The sequence below is a fragment of the Anguilla rostrata genome, chromosome 19, assembly GCF_018555375.3.
Source record: "Anguilla rostrata isolate EN2019 chromosome 19, ASM1855537v3, whole genome shotgun sequence".
In the NCBI taxonomy this organism is placed as follows: domain Eukaryota; kingdom Metazoa; phylum Chordata; class Actinopteri; order Anguilliformes; family Anguillidae; genus Anguilla; species Anguilla rostrata.
The window spans coordinates 4,359,229-4,385,345 of record NC_057951.1 but is presented as its reverse complement, the minus strand read 5'-3'; the positions used below and the strand labels follow the sequence as shown (position 1 = coordinate 4,385,345).

Sequence of the window (26,117 nt, the reverse complement as noted above, 5' to 3'; positions counted from 1 at the left end):
GTTGGCAAGTTTCTATTACATTAATATCACAGTACGCAGCGCAGACGCTCTTATCCCGAAAGATATACATATAATGCATAGCCTACAGGTTTCGACAATGAACTCAGCTGACGTTTAGTCATCCGCTTAGTGTGAGGCAATGAGGCCCAAGTTTTAACTTGTTCTTTCTAACCATCGTATTAGCCTCGTACATTTTATTTCTTGTAAAGATACAGAAAAGATGATTTTTAGTTCTTATGCGTGAATTAAGGGGATTTGTTATCCTATGTTGAAAACGAGTTCTGTAGAGTGTTTACAGTTTTGGGCGCATCGCGAATAGATTTGATGCCCCCAAAAACATATGACTTCCAAAGTCGTGTAGGTCTATTGCCATCCGGAAGCTGGTATCACATTTCTCGTCGTCAAAAGGCGGGCACATGTGCGAGTCTCCTCCGCGGCTGGGACCAACACCCTTCAACACAACGAATCTCACATTTCCTGTCTAATCTGCACTATCTAGGGTTCTATAGAATTTATACATGTCATTTCGCATGGGTATCTCTGTGTTTTACAGACTGGACTAATTGGGATTCATATTCAGAACCCTGCGTTCTTATTCTGTGACCCCCCTTCCAAACAAACTAATAAAAAGTGCAAAGCCAAGGAAGAAGAAGACGGGAAGAAAAATGAGTGACGATGAGAATGAGTTTGAGATGGAAGCGACTAAAGATTTCGGTGAGTTAGACTTCTGTTTTTCTGCTCAGGTTCCATCTTTACAAGTCGTTGTGCAACAGGGCGTCGGAGCTAGAAAGAATTCGGGAACTGTCGTGTCTTAGAAATCTGCAAACACACGGAGTCAAAACCACAATAATCGAACTTCTCGTTCTTCCATTTCCTTCCACTCACTGCGTAATGATTCCGTAATAACTACTTCGCAACTATAACGTTAGTATTTGAACTAGTTTCTTTGTCGTATCTTTCATTTTGAGAATGCGCCACTGTAGCCTACACCGTTACTTCGTAACTATCTACTTCGAACACGTTAAGACAGTCGCCGTTTCTTTTAAGGCGTCGCCAATTACTGTAAAGTCAAAACGTAATCTATAAACCCAAGTGTCAATCTGATAAATCCAGTGGAAACATACGTGCGACTTGGTTGCGATACCTTAAAATAAACGTGTTATTCAGAGCCACGCAAAACAAGTCCTGGAAACCAGGCAGACGATGGCAGTTTCACTCACAAAACAACTACACTGTTCTTTAACTCAACAGGCCTTAGGTTTTTACTTTTAAATGAGCCTACGTAAATTGCCTTTACTTGATCACTAGATCAACAGCCTGCGCTAAAAACTGAAATGGGTATGCAAAATGAGAAAACTAATGGCCTACGCCGAAATTCACACTTGAACCGTCTGCTCAACCAAGTGTTCGACCACGTTTGTGAAACTTGTGGGACATTAGTGAATGCATGCGTAACTTTAATGGTGAATCCCCCCATTCATATTTTAGTCTTTACTGTACGTGCTGTCTTTTCCGATTAAAGTATTAACGTCATTATGCGCAAAAGCGCAAATCCGCCAGGCACAGGCAGTTCCTCCAACCGTGGGGTGTCCCGGTGACATCTTACAGCCTATCACAATACACTGGTTTTGCGCTGTCTCTGTCTTCATTATTAGCAAAAATAGGTTCACCTAAAAATTCACGAGTCTGTAAGCACATCTAACGAGGTGCCAAAGCAGTTCTCACTGAACATTGATTTTAATGTTAATACCTGGTTACATTCGGTAGGCTTCACTGCAGGGGATTCCCACGCTAGACCTGCACAGTAAAATAACCAGTGTTAATTCAACTCTTAACAGTGTTAATTAAACTCAAAACAGATAACATTTGGTCCCACTCTGGAATGTGTTGAATTAGCCCCGTTAGAGTTGAATGAACACCGGACATTTCACTGTGTGCGGCCTCACCAGGGGCGCAGTTTTTGGGCCCCCTTAGTAAATGAAATAGTCCTGACTAATTATTAGGAACAGATATTACATCGGAAGCAGATATGCATGCGACAAGTACTGAATATCCCAGATACAAATAAGGGCATTCAACACAGTCAGATCAGTTTGCATACTACATGTCACGTGCCCTGTGGTAAAAAACTGCTTCGGTTACATTTAAATCGATCCACTGATGGACTGCAAAATCACACCGGAGTCCCAAAAGGCCATTATTCAGCCGCAGCATGTTCTATCCCACTGATATTCTTGTCTTCTTGTTTGTTCTACTTTCTACACTCTTGGAACAAGGGTTTTGTTTTTGACTGGTCTCCACAGGGAACCCTAGTTCTTCATGTAACCCCATGTACCCCTCTATGGTAGATGTGAAATGTGTGGAAGCTCCCAACATTGAACCATTCTGCCCAACAAAGAACCCTTGAATTAGGCAGGGTTCCTCTATGGAGACACAGAGGAGCCTTTTGGAACCCATTTTTTTCTGAGAGCGCAGAAGGTCTGAATTTCATTTTTTTTCCCCTAAGGCAACCATTTTGTTTTCACGCTGCCTTCCTATCTTCAAAATCCGAGTCTCGTATCACGCAGAGAGGTGCGGCGCATAGACAGATTTTGCTGTCGGATTAAGAGGAGAACGCGCGCACGGTCTTATGGACCGTGGCGCGACCGCGCCCTCGCCGGCAAACAGCTCGCGACATTTCGGTTTCCGTCCGGGTAGCTCTTCCTGTGACTGGCGGCCGGCTTGGTTTCATATGTTATTGTTATTTTAGAGCGAGTTGAGAGTTTTAATAAAATGGCCACGGAACTCACTCGGATTTAAATGAGGGACACACATGGGCAAGGCGAGGGGCGCAAAGTGCATCGTTTTAAAGAAACAGCCATTTTAAATTCCGCCTGCGTACGCTGAAGAAAGTCTGGAAAAGCTGTACTCATCCAGTGCATTTCTTGTCCTTCCAGCAGTTGCCATTTTTGGTTTATTTGCCTAGACTTTTAAAAAATTGTTATTATTTTTAATTTGAGGCTCTATTGCTTTTTATTTGGATGAAATCAAGCGTATATCGACTTAAAATACTCGTGAATTAATACCTCAGTTGTTTTTAGTCGGATCAATGTCAGTTTTTTTCAGTTTACAATAGCTTTCAGCCCGTGGTTTTGGAGCTGTATACCAGCTTTAGTGGTGTCAGCGTGCCAGTAGGCTATACATCCATTAGAGAGAGCGAAGTCTCCACCTGGGACAACAGGAGTTTTAATAAGTGTGCAATTAGCACCGCTAACCAGAAGGACCTTTTTAGTTGAGTGAGGCTGCCGCATGTCTTGTTGTGCGAACAGTGCATTATCTCAATGCCTCAGAGAATTCTGACAACAGGAAAACAACCTCAAAATGAAGTTTTCCATGAATGAATGAGCGCTGCACTTGGTGCGCTGTGCACAATACGGATGTTGTTTATTTTGCGCAAACTGCAAATTTTTACTGTTAGCTCATGGAAAAACTTTAGTGTACAATGCACTCTGATAGAGTACTTTTAACTCTTAATAGTGTTAAAGTTGATGTAATGCTGTTAGAGTTGATTTAACACTAGTACTTTTGTTCTGTTCTCATGACTGACTGTGCATGTGAATAGCCAGTCTTTTGCATGTGAATAGCCAATATCCTGTGTCTTTTTCTGAGGTTGAATGAATGGAAGGGGCTGTTTGAATTGTACATAGAATGGTACCACGATATGAGGATATGAGGTGTAGCAGAAGCAGAAGCCACTGAATCGATAGCGGAGTTCATAGACGCGAGTTAGCAGGTGAACTTCCTAAGGAATGCGATGTCACCTCTTGAGAAGCAACAAGCAATAAATCCATTGGCTGAGGGCCATGAGTTTTGCCTCAGCGGGAGAATCCGACTGGGCAGAGGGGCCGGCCAGCAGAACGCTTGCGTGTTGGTGGGTGTGCGTGTGCACGTGCTTGCGTGTGCTTGTGGATGTGTATATAAGTATGTGCTCGTGCATTTGCGTGTGTGTGCGTGTGCTCATGGATGCGAGTGTGTAGCTTTTAAGAATGCCTGCCTGTGTGTTTGCAGGTGTGTGTGTGTGTGTGCGCATGTGTATGAATATGTATATGTATGTGTGTGTGTGTGTGTGTGTGTGTTTATATGTATACTCATGGATGTTTGTGTGTTGCCTTTAAGAATACCTGCCTGTGTGTTTGCAGGTGTGTGTGTGTGCGCATGTGTATGAATATGTATATGTATGTGTGTGTGTGTGTGTGTGTGTTTATATGTATACTCATGGATGTTTGTGTGTTGCCTTTAAGAATACCTGCCTGTGTGTTTGCAGGTGTGTGTGTGTGCGCATATGTATGAATATGTATATGTATGTGTGTGTGTGTGTGTGTGCGTGTGCTCATGGATGCGAGTGTGTAGCTTTTAAGAATGCCTGCCGTGTGTTTGCAGATGTGTGTGTGTGTGTGTGCGCATGTGTATGAATATGTATATGTATGTGTGTGTGTGTGTGTGTGTGTTTATATGTATACTCATGGATGTTTGTGTGTTGCCTTTAAGAATACCTGCCTGTGTGTTTGCAGGTGTGTGTGTGTGTGTGTGTGCGCATGTGTATGAATATGTATATGTATGTGTGTGTGTGTGTGTGTGTGTTTATATGTATACTCATGGATGTTTGTGTGTTGCCTTTAAGAATACCTGCCTGTGTGTTTGCAGGTGTGTGTGTGTGCGCATATGTATGAATATGTATATGTATGTGTGTGTGTGTGTGTTTATATGTATGCTCATGGATGTTTGTGTGTTGCCTTTAAGAATGCCTGCGTGCGTGTTTGCAGGTGTGTGTGTGCGCGCGCATGTGTATGTATATGTATGTGTGTGTGTGTGTGTGTTTATATGTATACTCATGGATGTTTGTGTGTTGCCTTTAAGAATACCTGCCTGTGTGTTTGCAGGTGTGTGTGTGTGTGTGTGCGCGCATGTGTATGAATATGTATATGTATGTGTGTGTGTGTGTTTACATGTATACTCATGGATGTTTGTGTGTTGCCTTTAAGAATACCTGCCTGTGTGTTTGCAGGTGTGTGTGTGTGCGCATGTGTATGAATATGTATATGTATGTGTGTGTGTGCGTGTGCGCATGTGTATGAATATGTATATGTATGTGTGTGTGTGTGTGTGTGTGTTTATATGTATACTCATGGATGTTTGTGTGTTGCCTTTAAGAATGCCTGCGTGCGTGTTTGCAGGTGTGTGTGTGTGTGTGCGCATGTGTATGTATATGTATGTGTGTGTGTGTGTGTGTGTGTGTGTTTATATGTATACCATGGATGTTGGTGTTGCCTTAAGAATACTGCCTGTGTGTTTGCAGTGTTGTGTGTGTGTGTGCCATGTGTAGAATATGTATATGATGTGTGTGGTGTGGTGGTGTGCGCAGTGTATGAATATGTATAGAGATGTTGGTGTGTGTGGTGTGTGTGTTATATGTATGCTCATGGATGTTGTGTGTGCCTTAAGATGCTGCGTGCGTGTTTGCAGGTGTGTGTGTGTGTGCGCATGTGTATGAATATGTATATGTATGTGTGTGTGCGCATGTGTATGAAATGTATATGTATGTGTGTGTGCGCATGTGTATGTATATGTGTGTGTGTGTGTGTGTGTTTATATGTATACTCATGGATGTTTGTGTGTTGCCTTTAAGAATGCCTGCGTGCGTGTTTGCAGGTGTGTGTGTGTGTGTGTGCGCATGTGTATGAATATGTATATGTGTGTATGTGTGTGTGTGTGTGTGTGTTTATATGTATACTCATGGATGTTTGTGTGTTGCCTTTAAGAGTGCCTGCGTGCGTGTTTGCAGGTGTGTGTGTGTGCGCATATGTATGAATATGTATATGTATGTGTGTGTGTGTGTGTGTTTATATGTATGCTCATGGATGTTTGTGTGTTGCCTTTAAGAATGCCTGCGTGCGTGTTTGCAGGTGTGTGTGTGCGCGCGCATGTGTATGTATATGTATGTGTGTGTGTGTGTGTGTTTATATGTATACTCATGGATGTTTGTGTGTTGCCTTTAAGAATGCCTGCGTGCGTGTTTGCAGGTGTGTGTGTGTGTGTGCGCATGTGTATGAATATGTATATGTATATGTGTGTGTGTGTGTGTGTGTGTGTGTGTTTATATGTATACTCATGGATGTTTGTGTGTTGCCTTTAAGAATACCTGCCTGCGTGTTTGCAGGTGTGTGTGTGTGCGCATATGTATGAATATTTATATGTATGTGTGTGTGTGTGTGCGCGCATGTGTATGAATATGAATATGTATATGTATGTGTGTGTGTGTGTGTGTGTTTATATGTATGCTCATGGATGTTTGTGTGTTGCCTTTAAGAATACCTGCCTGCGTGTTTGCAGGTGTGTGTGTGTGCGCATGTGTATGAATATGTATATGTATGTGTGTGTGCGCATGTGTATAAATATGTATATGTGTGTGTGTGTGTTTATATGTATACTCATGGATGTTTGTGTGTTGCCTTTAAGAATGCCTGCGTGCGTGTTTGCAGGTGTGTGTGTGTGTGTGCGCATGTGTATGAATATGTATATGTATATGTGTGTGTGTGTGTGTGTGTGTGTGTGTTTATATGTGTACTCATGGATGTTTGTGTGTTGCCTTTAAGAATGCCTGCGTGCGTGTTTGCAGGTGTGCTGGGTTTTGTGGAATGACGAGCTCACTCAGGAATGACAGCCCCTGCCCACAAGGCCCTTGCGTGTAACGAACATGCAAAGCACATTTACCGCACGATGTGGAGCGTGTGAAGCGAGACTGTCACAGACGGCACGTAGCTGGTTGAGTTTGAAAAAGCATTGCAGCAGCATTATGGTAGACTTGCGTGCATGAAGGCTCGGGCTACCATGCAGGAGGGCACGGCAATGCTAGAGTGGCAAGGAGACAAAGACATTGATTATGTCTTTCTGTGTCTCAAACAGACCTTGGTAAAAAATGCGTATTTGTTTTGGATTCAAGTACTTTTTCTGTGCTCCGTTGATCTCGTCTGGTGTAATTGAGCCTGCTAAAAATGACCCGTAGGCGGGGTTTTTGCACTTTTTGAGTTGTATTTCATTGGTTCCAGTACACCGGACGAGATCCGTAAAGCGTAGAAAAGTATTTGAATCCAAAACAAAAAAACGTATTTGACACACGGGGTCTGGTCTCAAAGTTGTGAAACGCACCTCTGTTTGTTGAATCCCCCATGTTTTGTCTGTTTCGTCTGTCTGTTTGTTTGCCTTTGTTGTTGTAATCTGACGGGATTAGCGGAAAGGGCTAAGTCGCGCGCGGCAGCGGGACTGGGGGGGGTTCACTCCGGCCCGGTGAAAAGCCACTTTTTTTCGAGCGCTCTGCCGGTCCCGAAAAAGCTTGGTCTGTCAGCGTGAGGCTCGCAGAGGGGGGGCTTTGCTGTGCCCCGAATGTTAAATGCGGGGGGGGGAGCTGCTGTTCGAGCGCTTTGGCTTCACTAGTGCGTTAGGCGGGCCCGCCCTTGGCTGGCGACTCGCTGAGGCACACTAGGAAGCGTCGCCCAAACGGCGTCCGACTTCCAGTAAGCTTCCCAACATGCTCTGCGGCCTCAGGGAAAAAAAAGGGGCGAAGTTTCCACAGCAATGTCCCAAAGGAAATATTTTCGGCCCGCCGGCAAAACACACGCAGACAAACACAGCGGTGACAAAGCAGCTCAGACAGCGCTAACTCATAGCCAACGAGTCCATGTAAACCAGTAATATATGGCTACAGGCTAATGTGATATTTTACTGGATAACCTGCAGTTGAGTGGTTGAGTCAATAAATGTCAGAATGTCCAGGATGTGTCAACAGTCATTTTTCCCCCCTGTCACCCAACTGTTTTTCTCTGCCTGTTGTGTTAGTGGCTCTCAGTACTTTGTGGGACTGAACGCTACAAACAGGACTGTTCCTGGAATGTACTGTTAATGTTGTGGGTTCACGGCCTAAAAAGCAGTGGTCTTCAACCCCTTGTCCTGGAGAGCTTCAGGGTCTGCTGGATTTGGCGGTCGCTCTGCACTTAATGAATCAATGATTTACTCACCCCGCCTGGTGACTTGGGTCACAATTGGGCGCTGGTTTTGAAGTGTAAAAAAAAACAAAAAAGCAGCAGAGCTTGCGGGTCTCCGGGACCAGGGTTTGGAGACCACTGGTCCTGAAGGTCAACGGTCTCGGTCTGATCCAGCGGTTCTCTCTGTTTCCCCTTTAGTCTACTCTGAGGAATTACTGCCGACCTATCGGGCCGTAGAGGAGGGGGCGGAGGCGGTCACCGCGCCGCAGGTGAGCCCGGGTACTCGAGAATGACATCACAGCACCCCCCCACACCTCAGCGATGGGCGGGGCGTCGTCACAGAGAACGTGCAAAAAATGAAGGATCCCGCCATTATTAACACGCTCTCTATGAGGAATCGCTAATGCACTGATACTGATCGGTCCCTCATAGTGTCCATGTTACAAAATGGGTTCCCCCTGTTTTAGCTTTTAGCGCCTTGAAGCGTTTGACGTCCACCCCTGCTTTGTCTTCGCCGTCATCTGCCCGGTCAGAGCGTTGCGGGCAAGGAGCGGGGGGTCGAAGGTCGACCGCGAGACGTTTCTTGTGTTTGCCGCCCCCCCCCCCGCAGGTGGAGTTCGACGGCCGGACGGACTCCCTGTTTTTCAACGACGGGAAGAGGAGGATCGACTTCGTCCTGGTGTACGAAGACGAGGACAAGAAGGAGTACGAGAAACGGCACGTGTACCAGCGACGGAAAGTAAGCCCGCGTCTCTGCGCCCCTGATGCGAATGGCCGACGGCCGTCGTTACGGCGACCGCTCTTAACGCCCAATCGGAGCTTTGCGGGGTGCACAAAGCGACCAATCGGACCTTCGCGGGGTGCGCGCAGCGCCCAATCGGAGATCGTTAGAAAACCTCACGCTCGCGCACAAAAGAGGATCGGTTTCTGATGTGCAGAAAGCGTACGTTTGCATCTTCTAAATCGCGCACTGTTTGACGTCACACGCACACGCAAGTCATTTTCTTTGTCCAATGAACTGCAATCTGAGACTGTGAAATGAGCGTGACCGTGGCTGTGCCTGCGTTCCCCACAGAGACGGAGGCAGTATTTCGAAGACAGTCTGATGAGGATGGGCCTGGAGCTGGAAGCAGTACCGTCGGTAAGAGCAAACTGAAGCTCGGTGTCCCCACGTCCGCCTGACCAGCCGGAGGGCCGATCCGCACGCAGGACGCGCTCGGCTACGGTTGCTCAGCGGAGTTACGCCTCCCTGCGGCCAGTCCCGGGTCGCTACGCGGTACGGTAGGGCGGCGCACACCTGGCCGCGGTGTCTCTTAACGAGGGAGGGACCCGACTCGGTGTCTTCTGCGCGGGCTCCGCCGCTCTACCAGAGGGGAGGGGAAGGACGGGAAGGACGGAGGGGAAGGACGCGGAGAGGAAGGACGAGGCGGCTCGGCGGCGAGCGTTTCGGAGGAGGGCGTGCGCGTGCGCCTGTTCCCTCTCCCGGCTCGGCGGCGAAGGTTGCAGTGATGAGTGTGAACGTGCACAGATCGGGCGTTCCAGATTGAGAGAAAATAGATGAAACTGGTGAAAACGGTGGTCCTACTTAGAGCCCTACTTTTCAGGGACTGCAGTGGACAAGTTCTGTGCTAGTGTGTGGAAAATTATAATCAGAATGTGGTATTTCCTGTAGGTTGTGTAGCAGTGATCAAAATGGACTCTCTACTGCAGGTTCACTGATGGATTTCTGGTATCTCCTGTCGGCTGAGTAGTGAATAGTCTCTGGTATCTCCTGTCGGCTGAGTGGTGATTAGTCTCTGGTATCTCCTGTCGGCTGAGTGGTGATTAGTCTCTGGTATCTCCTGTCGGCTGAGTGGTGATTAGTCTCTGGTATCTCCTGTCGGCTGAGTGGTGATTAGTCTCTGGTATCTCCTGTCGGCTGAGTGGTGATTAGTCTCTGGTATCTCCTGTCGGCTGAGTAGTGAATAGTCTCTGGTATCTCCTGTCGGCTGAGTAGTGATTAGTCTCTGGTATCTCCTGTAGGCTGAGTGGTGATTAGTCTCTGGTATCTCCTGTCGGCTGAGTGCTGATTAGTCTCTGGTATCTCCTGTTAGTTGATTATTGGTGACTCTTTAGTCTCTTGAGGGTTTTGCTGTGGTGAGTCTGTGGGATCTCTTAGAGGTGATGTGTAGTCATTAGTCTGCTGTTTCCTTTAGGTTGTGTAATACTGAGTCTCTGGTCTTGTAGGTTGCGTAATACTGAATCTCTGGTCTCTTGTAGGTTGTGGACAACAAGACTCTGTTTGTGAAGGTGCACATGCCGTGGGACGTGTTGTGTACCTATGCAGAGGTTCTGCACATCAAGCTGCCCATCCAGGCCAACGACCTGGCCTCCAAATCCTCGACCTTCAACTGGTTCACCAAGTACTTCTACCCCAGCCAGGACCTGATCAAGGACGAGACCGAGTACTTCACTGCCCCCTTCGCTAAGGACCGTATGGAGCACTTCCACATCAAGGACCAGGACCAGTTCTTCACTCCGGCCATGAGAGGCAGGATGGTGAGTCAGTCTGTCTGTTCTGAAGCTGTCTGTAATCTCAGTTTGTCTGTTCTGAAGCTGTCTGTAATCTCAGTCTGTCTGTTCTGAATCCGTCTGTAATCTCAGTTTGTCTGTTCTGAAGCTGTCTGTAATCTCTGTCTGTCTGTGGTGAAGCTGTCTGTAATCTCAGTTTGTCTGTTCTGAAGCTGTCTGTAATCTCTGTCTGTCTGCTCTGAATCCGTCTGTAATCTCAGTCTGTCTGTTCTGAAGCTGTCTGTAATCTCTGTCTGTGGTGAAGCTGTCTGTAATCTCAGTCTGTCTGTGGTGAAGCTGTCTGTAACCTCAGTCTGTCTGCTCGGAATCCATCTATAATCTCAGTCTGTCTGTTCTGAAGCTGTCTGTAATCTTAGTCTGTCTGTTCTGAAGCTGTCTGTAATCTCAGTCTGTCTGTGGTGAAGCTGTCTGTAATCTCAGTCTCGGTGAGTTTGTCTATAAAGGTAGAGCTACGCTACATGTTTAGCAGGCATGTCCGGAGACTTTATTGCACCTCAGGTTCAAAGTTTGTGATGTAATGGGCAATTTACTGCTTCAAGTAAGTTGTTGTCTTAATTTATGGTTAATAAATTGATTTCACTAAATATAATTTGTCTCATTTTCATTATTTGACATTAAAATCGACAAAAGGAAGTTACCTGCTGGTGGACACAAGTTATTTTCAAAGTTGATACATTTTTAATCAAGCAAACCAAACACTGATCATTTCAGCCTCCACTATTTGAATTTCACAAGCTGCCACTTCATTCCCTGTTCGAAACACGCCCTGAACTTGTGTTTCATTTTTATGGATGCACAGGCATTCTCTACGAAATGTATGTAAATACAGGGAACAAGTTTACCTAGAATTTCATTAAATGAAGTTAACACAGCCAAAAAGCAATCTGCCTGTGGGGGTTGGAGGTTAATTTGGAAAAACAGTAGCACACACCAGGAACACTTGTCAGACATTCATCCCAAAGAACTATCCATAGTGAGGGCACTGACTGAGGTGTAGTTGGTGTTCGGACAGTCAGTCTGTTAACATTGGGATGTGTCTGGACACGGCCAGAGTGCATGTTTTGTTTGCACTTAAACAGCATTACCGTGTCGTTTGTGTTTGAACATGCATTCAGTACTGACTTTCGGTTTGTGTCTTGACAGGCTTATTACATTCTTAGCCGGGCCGCATATGAGGTGAGGGGACCAGTGAAGAAATTTGGCATCAGCAAGCTGCTGGATGGAGGCGTATACAAGGCGGCCTACCCTCTGCATGATGTGAGTGGATTTCCTGAAGGCATCACTGAGCATGCTCACACAGGCTGCTGATAGCATCACTGAGCATGCTCACACAGGCTGCTGATAGCACTACTGAGCATGCTCACACAGGCTGCTGATAGCACTACTGAGCATGCTCACACAGACTGCTGATAGCACTACTGAGCATGCTCACACGGGCTGCTGATAGCACTACTGAGCATGCTCACTCAAACTGCTGCTGGCATCACTGAGCATGCTCACACGGGCTGCTGATAGCACTACTGAGCATGCTCACTCAGACTGCTGATAGCACTACTGAGCATGCTCACACAGACTGCTGATAGCACTACTGAGCATGCTCACACGGGCTGCTGATAGCACTACTGAGCATGCTCACTCAGACTGCTGATAGCACTACTGAGCATGCTCACACAGACTGCTGATAGCACTACTGAGCATGCTCACACGGGCTGCTGATAGCACTATTGAGCATGCTCACTCAGACTGCTGATAGCACTACTGAGCATGCTCACTCAGACTGCTGAAAGCTCTTCTGAGCATGCTCACATGGGGTGCTGAATGCATCTGCAGATATGTTTATCAGACTTTTCCTTTTGCCTTCCTAAAAGCTTGAATTGAGGACAGCAGGAAAGCCTTAATGTATGGATGTATCTTCATATGTATGGAGCATACTACAAAAAGAAATAAAACTTCACAATCTTGTTTCTTCAGAAGATTTAAAAGTCACTATAAATAAATGGGAACATAAAGCAAAGACGGCCAGTGGGTCAGTGTTTCCAATGTATTTATCGATTTTTAGTGTTTGGTTTTTGTGACTGAAAGGATGTCTTGTGTGTAATTAACAGTGCAGATTCAACGTGAAGTCGGCAGATGAAGACTGTCCCAACGAGAGATATCTCCTTTATAAGGAGTGGGGTCACCCAAAGAGCTTCTATAAAATGCAGCCATTGGACTTGATAAGGTAACGTGAAAAGCTCTCAACTCCTATTAGGTCAATAAACTAAATGACCCTTTTGGTAGCTGTCAGTTTTCCCCATTTTAAATGCCCCATTTAATAAATAAAAGGTAATCCCCGGGACTACTTTTAAGTGAACGGACATGTGAACATACAGAGAGATAGAGCTCATGAATAAAGGCATTCGTACACAGGAAGTACTACGGAGAGATAGAGCTCATGAAGAAAGGCATTCTTACACAGGAAGTACTACGGAGAGATAGAGCTCAAGAATAAAGGCATTCTTACACAGGAAGTACTACGGAGAGAAGGTCGGCATCTACTTCGCCTGGTTGGGCTTCTACACAGCGATGCTGGCCTTCGCGGCAGTGGTGGGCCTGGGCTGCTTCATCTATGGATACAAGACACAGCACACCAGCACCTGGAGGTACAGGAGAGGGCAAAGATGGAGGGGGGGTACTTGCATCAGTTTGGAAGTACAGGAGAGGGCAAAGGTAAAACTAGCGTTGCCTTTCCCTAGTCTTTGTGTTAATGCGCAGTCATTTAATGGCGGGACATCAGGGCATTTCCAGGTAAAAATAATGTGTGCGAGAAAGCGTGTACACTTCACACACACACACACACACACACACACACACACACAATAAAAAAACATAGCACACTGCAGACCTGACACACCTGTCTGTTTAGCCTACGTGGGTTTGCGTCACGCTTGGCCACGATACTGGTTTGAGAAATGTAAAATTTCAGTGAGGGTTTATAAATGTATACTGCCAAGAGACATTCAAATTTTGGTCCTTTCCCAGAGACTTGAAATCAAGTTCTGTCAAGTACAATTTCTGAGCTCAGATAGACACAATACTCAAAATAACCGGTTTATAAAGAAGGTAAAGTGCTGCACAAGATTTCTCCCACCGAATCCCACTCTGTCTGGTAGGCCTTAATGCGCAATTACAATTCTTTGCCTGGAGCTTTTTTTGCATCGACTGATCACATTCATTTTTGTGATTGACCCGTATCTGATGTAAGTGTACAACAGACCTGGGCCTGGAAAGAGCACGCACGGGCACATGTGGCGTCTGGTCTCGGCTGCGCCGGCTGGTGGAGAGAGCACACGCACCCCGGCTGCGTTAGCTAACCAGCCCAGGTGCTTAAAGGTGTGCTGCTCTCCACAGTTCCTCCAACAGACAAAATCAGTTCCTTGTCACATGCAGGGGGGGGAAAAAAAATCGGACTTGGGCCACTTCAGCCTGTGATGTGAACGTAGCCTTGGAGTTGTATTCAAGCTCTGCAACACTAAAAATGCCAACTTGCCCATGCAGGTCTTCAGCTGTATAAACACACAGTGTTCTAAATGGGCATTTTACCAGTGTGAAGCAAAGCTCATATCTCACAATTCACACGTAAGAAACCCATCAGAAGTTTCAATGACGAATTGGACTCTTATTCGGGTCACATGACGACGCTTCCGGGGATAGCCTTGCGCAGGTTAGGGCGGCGCCCGGCTTGCCCAATCATAGAGTCCATTGGGCTCGCCCAATCATAGAGTCCATTGGGCTCTCCCAATCATAGAGTTCATTGGGCTCACCCAACCATAGAGTTCATTGGGCTCGCCCAACCATAGAGTTCATTGGGCTCGCCCAACCATAGAGTTCATTGGGCTCGCCCAATTATAGAGTCCATTGGGCTCGTCCAATCATAGAGTTCATTGGGCTCGCCCAACCGTAGGAGTTCATTGGGCTCGTCCAACCATAGAGTTCATTGGGCTCACCCAACCATAGAGTCCATTGGGCTCACCCAACCACAGAGTCCAATGGGCTCGCCCAACCATAGAGTTCATTGGGCTCGCCCAACCATAGAGTTCATTGGGCTCACCCAACCATAGAGTTCATTGGGTTCGCCCGAGTGAAGGCTTGTTTTCCTCTGAAGCAAGGAGGTGTGCGACGATCAGATCGGGGGGAGAATCGTGATGTGTCCGCAGTGCGACCAGGAGTGCACCTACTGGCGGCTGAACAGCACCTGTGAAACCTCCAAAGTGAGACTTCATTACCTTTATTAAGGCTCAATTTACTCGTATTACCATTCATTAAAGGGCATTCAGGGTCCATTAAAGCTTACGAAGCACTTATTCAGGCTTATTAAAGTTCAATAAGGTTAATGGTAATTCTCGTTGATGCATTAACACTTGAGTTAAGAGTTTATTATGAGTTTATAAAATATATGGTTAAAGTAATGGCACTATCAATATTCAGAATCACAGCCTTTTACGTTAGTAACACATTGGCTGTTTATTTACTAGGCATTACACAAAGAATTACAGCAAAGGTTGATGTTTGTAGTTTTTGTCTGCTATGGCATGATAGTGTTTCCTGTTCTTGTCCTCCACAGAAACTCTGTATATTTGACAATTATGGAACCTTGGTGTTTGCAGTATTTATGTCAATCTGGGGTGAGCGGATTTACTTGAACTTAATATTCATATTATGGAATCCGTGGCAATGTCTCTGATTGACAGGGGATAAAAGGCCTGCCACTGGATGGTGTGAGATGGGGGGGGGGTGGGGGAATCACTGTTTAACCACATCTCCCCTTTCCAACATATCTAAAAGCTAAAATCTGAATCTAAATGTCAAACAGGTTGAGTTGTGCCCCTGTGACGTGATTGGTCAGAAATGGTCATTTGACGTGGCGTCCTGCGCTGTGATTGGTTCTCAGTCACGTTGTTCCTGGAGTTCTGGAAGCGGTACCAGGCAGAGCTGGAGTACGAATGGGACACGGTGGAGTTCCTGGAACAGGAAGAGCAGCCCCGCCCCGAGTACGAAGCGAAGTGCGTTCACCCACGCATCAACCCCATCACCCAGGTAATGGGATTAGCCCCGTTTCCATGGCAACGGAATCCACCCTGCCGAAAAATGAAACGCCGGCTACCCCGCCATAAAGATGAAGATGAAAAGCTCATAAAGATTTCAGCTGGCATCGACTGAATCAAACTGGACCGACCTGGATCAGCCAGTGCTTCAGAAAACCTTCCTGAAAATTCTGACGGGCCCTTTCTCTCTTTGTTTTTAGACAGAAGAGAAGGTTCCCTACACCGCCTGTGGGAAGTGCATCAGAGTGTCTTTGGGGATTGGAACAGTCTTATTCTGGGTACTCTTTCTAATTTACTATCTCTCTCATTCTGGGTTAAGTAATAATAATAACTGTACTGATTAATAAACTTGCTCGAGCCATACACAAAATTCAGAAATTCACAGACGCTAAAAAAAAAAAATACTACCACCTGCAACAGAGACGTAGATCTTCGAGGGAAACTGTAAAATGTAAAGCAGCTGTACTAGCCAGTTTGGCAGGTGTTCTTGTTAGCATTTAAACGGAGCTGAGCCCTTTCGTTTTGCATACAATAGCTTCTCTTTGACAGCTCACTGATACAGGATTAAACAAACAACATAGCATCATTTAGCTGAAGGCATGCCATTTGTAACTATTGTTGTGCAGAAGCCTTTGGCAGCGGCATACCATGAGTCAAGGCTAAACCTTCCAAAGTCAATTTTCATGTATGAGAATTCATAACTGTGATAGCCAATCGTAATTATATAATGATGGAGAGATGTGGAGACACTTTGAAGGTGAAGCCAAGCCACCCAGAATAAGAATAACAAGGCAGAAAAGCAGCCAAGTCAATTTCAGAAGTGGACAGTTGGAATGTGGGTAGGGCAAGGGAATGGTCAGCATCTGATGTAATGTAACTTCGCTGAATGCTATCCGTATGCCCAAACACCACAAATAATTTGTCTGCTGCAGCGAGATATTGCAGCCCTCAACACTACGTACAGGAAAGTCCATTCGGTCTTAACACAGATTTTGCGTGGGATTTGCTAGCTGTGTAGCTGCTGTAGCCAGACCGCTGTGTGTTACGGTAGCTTACTGTTCTGCCGGTGTGTATGCCCGAGCTCCTGTCAAAGAAAGCCATTCCAAACTACAGCCAATCCCAGTCCAGCCTCACACATTCTTAGCCATTCCTGTCATTTCATAGATGTCTTTGCCTGATTTTTATTTTTGCGCCGCTGAGTTTTGAGCACTAAATGGAAACTGGTGTAAGACAGGGTCCAACTCAGAGTGAAATGAAGTGAAATCTACATTTCTGTGACTGGTAATGAGTAACGAGCAGCCAGCGCGTTTCTAAATTCCTCTGGTCACAGCTGGTACTCAAGACCAATTCATTTCATTGCAGATCTTGCTGATCGTGGCGTCGGTGGTGGGCGTGATCGTGTACCGCCTGGCGGTGTTCTTCACCTTCTCGGCGAAGCTGCGGCAGGACCTGAAGGAGCTGGAGCCGTTCCGGGAGTACGTCACCCCGCAGATGGCCACCTCCGTCACCGCCTCCCTCATCAGCTTCGTCGTCATCATGATCCTCAACTACGTGTACGAGAGGGTCGCCATTTGGATCACCGACTTCGGTGAGGCTAACGCCGCCCTGCTTTGGCCGCACCCACCCACTCTACATTGATTACAGCAGTCTACATTTACCACACCCTCTCTACCTTTATTACAGCAGTCTACACTGACCACACACACTCTACCTTCATTACAGCAGTCTACACATTCTACATTTATTACAGCAGTCTACACTGACCACACACACTCTACCTTCATTACAGCAGTCTACACAGACCACACACATTCTACATTTATTACAGCAGTCTACACTGACCACACCCTCTCTACCTTTATTACAGCAGTCTACACTGACCACACACATTCTACATTTATTACAGCAGTCTACACTGACCACACACACTCTACCTTCATTACAGCAGTCTACACAGACCACACACATTCTTCATTTATTACAGAAGTCTACACTGACCACACCCTCTCTACCTTCATTACAGCAGTCTACACAGACCACACACACTCTACCTTCATTACAGCAGTCTACACAGACCACACACACTCTACCTTCATTACAGCAGTCTACACAGACCACACACATTCTACATTTATTACAGCAGTCTACACTGACCACACCCTCTCTACCTTCATTACAGAGTCTACACAGACCACACCACTCTACCTTCATTACAGCAGTCTACACGACCACACACATTCTACATAATTACAGCAGTCTACACTGACCACACCCTCTCTACATAGATTACAGCAGTCTACACAGACCACACCCTCTCTACCTTCATTACAGCAGTCTACACAGACCACACACATTCTACATTTATTACAGCAGTCTACACAGACTACACCCTCTCTGCATAGATCACAGCAGTCTACACTGACCACACCCTCTCTACATAGATTACAGCAGTCTACACAGACCACACCCTCTCTACATTGATTACAGTAGTCTACACTGACCACACACACTCTAAATTGATTACAGAAGTATACACAGACCACACCCACTCTACCTTTATTACAGCAGTCTACACTGACCACACCCTCTCTACATAGATTACAGCAGTCTACACAGACCACACCCTCTCTACATTGATTACAGAAGTCTACACAGACCACACCCTCTCTACCTTTATTACAGCAGTCTATACTGACCACACACACTCTACCTTCATTACAGCAGTCTACACAGACCACACACATTCTTAATTTATTACAGAAGTCTACACTGACCACACCCTCTCTACATAGATTACAGCAGTCTACACAGACCACACCCTCTCTACATTGATTACAGCAGTCTACACAGACCACACCCTCTCTACATTGATTACAGCAGTCTACACAGACCACACCCTCTCTACATTGATTACAGAAGTGTACACAGACCACACCCACTCTACCTTTATTACAGCAGTCTACACTGACCACACCCTCTCTACATAGATTACAGCAGTCTACACAAACCACACCCTCTCCAATGTGTGTCAACCTGAAATATGAGCGGTTATAATTGTAGGACACTGATTTGACCGCAAGCTAAATCGCAAATGGAATAAAAACTGTATATTCTTTTTCGTCTGAGTGTTCTGTCTGAACAGTGGCATTTTCTTCTTTCTTCGTTGTTCAAATTGCAGAATTGCCAAGGACAAAGACGGAGTATGAGAACAGCCTGACACTGAAGATGTTCCTCTTCCAGTTTGTGAACTACTACTCCTCTTGCTTCTACATCGCGTTCTTCAAGGGCAAAGTGGTGGGTTACCCTGGACAACCAGTGTACTGGCTGGGGATGTACAGGAACGAGGAGGTGAAGTATACTGCTCTCTCTAATGTTTCTTAATTCTTCTGCTGTGTTTGCTGTGTTTATACACAAAGACATCATACAGTAAACCTATACAGAATCTAAATGTCTATAGGGTTTATGAATATTACATAAGTATTTATCCTGTGTTGCGTAGCACGTAATTGACGTCTGTGTGGATCAAAGGTCTAATGTGGGTGGCAGTTCTCTCATTGGCCGCAGTGTGACCGCGTCCTCTGCTTGTGACTGCAGTGTGACCCGGGTGGCTGCCTGATCGAGCTCACCACTCAGCTGACCATCATCATGGGAGGCAAGGCCATCTGGAACAACATCCAGGAGGTGCTGATGCCGTAAGTGTCTCGTCCTGCGGGAAGCCCCACGCCGTAGGTCTTGCCCGCTGGGTTCCGTTGTAGGAATCTCCTGTAGAAAAAGTTATGCTGTAGGCTTCTCCTCCTATAGAAATGGTTCTGTTTAGGCATCTCCTCCTATAGAAAGAGTCACGTTGTAGGCATCTCCTATAGAAAGGGTTATGTTTGAAGAATCCCCTGTAGAAATAGTTATGTAGTAGGCATCTTCTTCTATAGAAAGAGTTATGTTTTAAGCATTTCCTCCTATAGAAAGGGTTCTGTTTTGGGCATCTCCTATATAAAGAGTTATATTGTAGGCATCTTCTCCTATAGAGCGGGTTAGGTTTTAGGAATCTGTTATAGAAAGTGCCATGTTGTAGACAGAAAGAAAGGTTTACGTTTTAGGAATGTCCTCCTATAGGACAGGGTTCCGTTTTAGCATCTCCTCCTATGGGAAAGGGCCATCGTTGTAGCCACCTCTTCCTTCAGTAGTCCTAGCAAGTTAACTCTCAATCCCGTCAGCCATTTTGTGTGTTGGCAGTGAAACTGCAGGACTCGCTGGAAATCGCTCACGCGTTGCGGTGTCTCTTCTGCATCAGGTGGGTGATGAACCTGATCTCCCGCCACTGCTCGAGCAGCAGGTCTGAGAAGTCCGTTCCTCGATGGGAGCAGGACTACCAGCTGCAGCCCATGGGGAAGCTGGGCCTGTTCTACGAATACCTGGAGATGGGTAAGGCGCAGTGCATTGTGGGTGCACTCGCATAGCGGAATGCTTCATGAACATACAGAGATGTGTAAAGTCGCTTTTTCATGGCTCCAGTTCAACTCCACTCGACTCTACTCAACTTTTTTTGTTTTTCCATTGGGCAAAAGTTGTGAATAGTACCTGGTACCTTTTTTGGTATCACCTTTGTCGAGGTTTCAAGCGAGCTGAGGCGATACCAAAAGGTAACGCGAAAACACTGCAGACCACTGATTAGCCAGAGAGAATCGTCACTAGAATCATCACCGCTACCAGGTTAGCTTACCCTCTTGCATCACCTTTGAGCAACCAGAGTCGTCTGGTCGCCTGAGCTCTGATGTAGGATTTCCCAAACTCTCCTGTTTTTTTCAGCAGTCTTTTGTCTTGTTGCCTTCAGCCTCTTATGAAACAAAATTTGACTGTTTGCTGTGACAAACAGCCACATACCGAGAATCAAGAACACCATCCCTTTTGATATCCTCCATTGTTCCTGTGTGTCGCGTTGAAGATGACGTCACGGCAATTTCATGCGGGGTCGCAATGATGACCAGCTACATTGGCGGGGGGTACTATCTGCAGTGGAAAACAAAGTACCTGGTACCAAAAGTGAGTAGAGTCAAGTCAAGTTGAGCTGGTACCATGCGGTGGAAAAGTGGCTTAAGGCAGGATGCTTCAGTGATTTGTTAGTAAGGTCGATGGTAAGGAGATGTTTGTTTTTCACCTTGTTATAGTGATCCACTTTGAGTTTATATCAGTATCCAGTGATCCAGTTTGGATTTATATCTGTTCCCAGTGATCCAGTTTGGATTTACATCGGGTTCCAGTGATCCAGTTTGAGTTTATATCTGTTCCCAGTGATCCAGTTTGGGTTTACATCGGGTTCCAGTGATCCAGTTTGGGTTCATATCTGTTCCCAGTGATCCAGTTTGGGTTTCTATCTGTTCCCAGTGATCCAGTTTGGGTTTCTATCTGTTCCCAGTGATCCAGTTTGGGTTCATATCTGTTCCCAGTGATCCAGTTTGGGTTTCTATCTGTTCCCAGTGATCCAGTTTGGGTTTGTCACCCTCTTTGTGGCGTCGTTCCCTTTGGCCCCCCTCCTGGCCCTACTCAATAACCTCTTTGAGATCCGCGTCGATGCCTGGAAGATCACCACGCAGTTCCGCCGGGTGGTTCCGGAAAAGGCCCAGGACATCGGCGCCTGGCAGCCCATCTTAGGGGGGGTCGCCATTTTCGCCGTGGTAACGAATGTAAGCCAAGATATTTTACCAATATTTTTATTTTAGATATTCAACGATACCTTAACCTATTCTATCAGTTGGAATAAGGTAATATGATTACAGAAAACAGTATTGCGGGTATAAGCTGTTAATAGAGCAGGATACTAGAAGACAGTTCTAGATTTGAACACCAACCATCATCAAGAAGAAAGCATTTTTGAAAATAGGACTCCATTTATAAATCATCAAATAAGGATAGCTAAGGCTGCAAACAAACATTAGGCCAGTTAAAGGGAAAACATTATATTATGTATTTCATATAATAAACTCAATTATGCGATGTGTGCTATGGTATGTAATATGTATTAGGTGACAACTGCTGGAAAACTCATGAGCATAATATAGATCAGAAGCGATACCAGTTGATCACATCCAACCACAGCCACCATTTTCCCCCTCAGTGCAGCAACGATATGGTGATTTGAGGAACTGATAGAACGCGCAGTTAAAACGAGTATAACGTGAACAGTCCTTTGCCCGCGCTGAGCCCGCTAATTTAGCGCATTTGAAACCCTCTCCTGTTCCCCAGGCCATGATTATAGCCTTCACGTCGGACATGATCCCGCGCCTGGTGTACTACTGGTCGTTCTCCGTGAGTGACGGAGGCCCCGATGCGATGCACACCATGGAGGGCTACATCAACAAAACCCTCTCCATCTTCGACGTCAAGGACTTTTCGAATGATAGCAGGCCTCTTAACGCACCCTACTGGTTCCAGAACGGCACCACCTGCAGGTTGGCCTTGTTATCACATTGTCATTACGTTTCTCATGCTGAACCGAGCGAAAATACAGTCGAAACTACAGTCGCCCACAATGCATTTCTCTTAACAACAATGCAAAAAAAAACCAGGCATTGCAGTCTGGGAAAATGAGGCAATAGGGGGGGGGAAAAACCAATAGATTGCTGAAGGACCTTAATGCTGTCAGTGTGCATACGACGAGATGCCACGCCGCCAACTCCGCCAGAACTATTTTAAAAAAACAGAGCGCAGCTGGGGGCTGCCTGTGCGTTTTGCGCCTCTTCCCTGACTTGCTTTCCCAAATGACAAATTTGTGAGAAAGTTGAGAAACACTAGGTGCCGCCTAGTAAGCAGCTAGCGGAACCATGGTAAATGGTAAATGGACTGCATTTATATAGCGCTTTTATCCAAAGCGCTTTACAATTGATGCCTCTCATTCGCCAGAGCAGTTAGGGGTTAGGTGTCTTGCTCAAGGACACTTCAACACACCCAGGGCGGGGTTTGAACCGGCAACCCTCCGACTGCCAGACAATCGGTCTTACCTCCTGAGCTGTGTCGCCCCTGGGAGGCCTAAAGGGTTTCACTAAAGGCGCCACATCGGCAGACTCAACCCGCGGCAGGGCGGAGGGGAGGATGCGCTGCATTGTGGGAAATAATGATGGATGTGAACTGAACTGACTGTATTATCCCCCGCCCCCCAACAGGTACAGAGATTTCAGGCACCCTCCAGGGCATCCGAGGCAGTACGAGCACAGCGTGTACTACTGGCACGTGATCGCAGCTAAACTGGCCTTCATTATCGTCGTGGAGGTGAGCGTCGCTCATTTCTGTTACAGATATTTCAAGTAGACTTCTGCCCATCATCACTTGTGCTTTATTAGAACTATATTACATAAATATTGTTTTTTTTTTGGAACGCTTCCTTTTACAGTCCCCTAAAAAATGATTGGGTAAATTACCACAGGTAAAAAAAAAAATAGGTAAATACTAAAAACCAAAACTGAAATACTTAGAAACAGGGCCTCTATGAAATCAGTTGAACCGAGTATGACTACAGCCTGAGTTTAATTGTACACTTCCTAGAAATTTAGCTAATACTTTCTTGGAAACACCTCTGTCAGAAAGTTATTATTGTGTCATTTCCTAGGAAGTATGCAATTACACAATGCTATAGCCTGACTCAACCTTTATAACTGCGAGATCACTTGAGTCAGTCGAACTCATGGGTAATAGAAGAGGTGTCTCTGAGTACCGCGTGCTATTCTTACCACATATTTGCCCGGTAAACGCCTAGTTTCCTTTTTTAAAAAATTTATTGCGGAACTGTTCTTTCCTCACGTGAATAAATGTGTTCTCTCTCCAGCACATCGTGTACTTGACCAAGTTCATCCTGGCCTACGCCATCCCCGACGTGCCCGTGGCCGTGCGGGAGCAGATCAAGCGGGAGAAGTTCCTGACGCAGCAGATCCTGCACCTCAAGCTGGTGAAGCCCGTGGCGGACATGATCCGCCAGCGCGTGGACGTGACGGACGAGGTGGACGTGGCGAGCATGGCGAACGACATGAACAAGGCGGACGAAGCGGACGAGGCGGACACGGGCATGGACCTAGACTTCCTGTAACCCGGGGGGTGGGGGCGTCCACGCGGGGGCAGGGGGTTCATTCCGCAGAGGGAAAATGCGGCGGTTCTCATACCGCCGCGGCGTTAGCGGATAGCTCGAACCCCGGCGTTTCGGGTGACGGTTCGGGCGACAGTGTTAGGAACAGGTTGGGAGTTTAATAACGTCCGTCCATCTTTTGGCTAGGACGCGACGGGGGGTAGGGGGCTAATTCTTGCAAACTGAAAGCGGTCTTATAGAATACACTGCCTGGCCAAAAAAAAGTTGCACACTCTGATATTTCGTTGGACCGCCCTTTAGCTTTGATTACGGCGCGCGTTCGTCGTGGCCTTTTTTTTCGACAGCCTTACGCAACGTCACAACATTTATTTCCGTCCAGAATTGCATTCATTTTTGGCCGAGATCTTGTATTGATGACGGGAGAGTCGAACCACTCCATAAAGTCTTCTCCAGCACATCCCAAAGACTTTCAATGGGTTTCAAAGGTCAAGCCTCTGGTGGCCAATTCATGTGTGAAAATTATTCCTCACGCTCCCAGAACCACTCTTTCCCAATTTGAGCCCGGCATTGAATCTTGGCATTGTCGGCCCGTGCCGTCAGGGAAGAAAAAATCCATTGATGGCACAACCTGGTCATTCAGTACATTCAGGTGCTCAGCTGACATTTTATTGCCGCATAACGTTGCTGAGCCTAGACCTGACCAATTGAAGCAACCCCAGATCATAACACTGCCTCCAGAGGCTTGTACAGTGGGCACCGTCCAAAACAAAATCAAACGGCGACTTTTTTTTTTGGCCAGGCAGCGTAGGATGACATATAATTACCTCAGCTGAAACCTGCTTTCTGTTTTCGCAGCCTCTTGATTGTCCACGGTATGAACCTGTGAAGTTACGTAATATTGCCGTGCGTTGCGCTGTGTCGCGTTCCGTCACGGCATGTCATTGTTGGTCCAGTTTGGCCGTTTTTGTGGTATATATATTGCGCTGTTGTCTCTTCATATGCCTTCAGGACTGACTTCGCTCCTATTCACACACAGTGTGGCCTCAGGTCCTTGAAGAGATATATTAAGGTTGTTTGTATTAAGTGTTACTAACCCTTTAAATTCAGCTAGGCTTTTAATCACAAGGGGATAGGATTGCGACATGCTTTTGCATTTTCCCGCTCAACAGTTCATTTTAGCCATTTTGACTACTGAATTTCGGCACTCTTTTTTTGAAATACTGAATTTCAGCGCTAATCTTTTTGTCTGAACGCGTTTCCAGTAGCCTTTAAAACTCCACACCATGTTTTGCACTCATAGTTCCCACATCTTCCCATCGCAGATGAGATTCTCTGGCCGATCTGCAAGCAGCCTCTCTTTCTCTCTCCCTCTCTTTCTTTCTCTCCCTTGCCCTCCCTCTCTTTCAACTGACATGAATCTCCCTCAAATTAAAGCACTGAAATGCGTGGCCTTGGCAGCAGACGTCGATAAGCGCCATCGTATTCTGAACATTCATATAAGAAGGAATCAGAGAATTTCCTGTCAGAATTAGCTTTGCTGGCTTTATGCATCCTGTTATCTTGTAAATATTGTATTTATGTATATTAGTTGTCTGCAGTTGGAAGAGGTCTTTTTCCATTTAACTGTTACATGCAAAAAAAAAAAAACCTTGCTGCAAAGTGAGCCATCTCTCCAAATTGAGCTGAAGCTACGATTACAATGAGCTTACTAAGTTTACCTTCCATACATATCACAATATGTTGAAGTATTTTATCATTGTTATGAATGCATTATAAAGTAGTACATGTCATACTCATGAAGGTGCTATGTACGCCTTATAACACAGCACTGCTATATTAGTTTAGGTCTTATGTGCGCTTTTTATTAAGTCCTCTAATTTTATAACCACTATCCAAATAGTCATGTATAACATTTAGGATACTAAAAATCATTTATCACGCTATGAAAATATTGCCTTGTAATGATGAGACAAAACAGGTGTTAACATTTGCATATTATGCAAGTGACCAGTGGAGCTTCTTCAGCTACTTCTTCAGCTGCTGGAGGACCTCGCAGCTGGTGCTGACAGACTCTGACCAGATGAGTCGCTAACGAGCTACTGACTGACTAGGGAAGGCACCAATGAGCAACGAGGCAGGCGTTAACCCGCCAGGCCACGCTGCTGCTGATTGGGCAAGGCCAGGACCTGGTCCGAACTGCACTCTACCGGAACCTCATCCACTTTGCCACTCCAGAGCCCTTGGTTCAGCTACGTCTACCACATCGACACTCAACTCCGCCCCTCAGATCTGAATCCTGGCCTGTCCGGCAATTAGCTGAGCAATTACCTTATTGGCCAGACTGTCTTCACACCTGACTCCCAGGTGAAGGGAGAT

The 26,117-nt window shown here is 46.1% G+C and overlaps 1 protein-coding gene across 1 annotated transcript; it reads left to right on the top strand.

The window, feature by feature from the left end:
• LOC135245512 (anoctamin-6-like) lies at positions 1–23,763 on the top strand. The gene is made up of 20 exons (XM_064318597.1): positions 1–714; positions 8,217–8,287; positions 8,629–8,757; positions 9,094–9,159; positions 10,278–10,556; positions 11,733–11,846; positions 12,695–12,810; positions 13,097–13,231; positions 14,734–14,839; positions 15,193–15,253; positions 15,520–15,665; positions 15,874–15,951; positions 17,036–17,261; positions 18,852–19,021; positions 19,268–19,365; positions 19,962–20,092; positions 21,146–21,351; positions 21,911–22,116; positions 22,828–22,933; positions 23,487–23,763. The coding sequence occupies exons 1-20, from the start codon at positions 666–668 to the stop codon at positions 23,742–23,744; spliced, it is 2,751 nt and encodes a 916-aa protein (XP_064174667.1). The 5' UTR covers positions 1–665; the 3' UTR covers positions 23,745–23,763.
• The last annotated feature ends 2,354 nt before the right edge of the window (positions 23,764–26,117 follow it).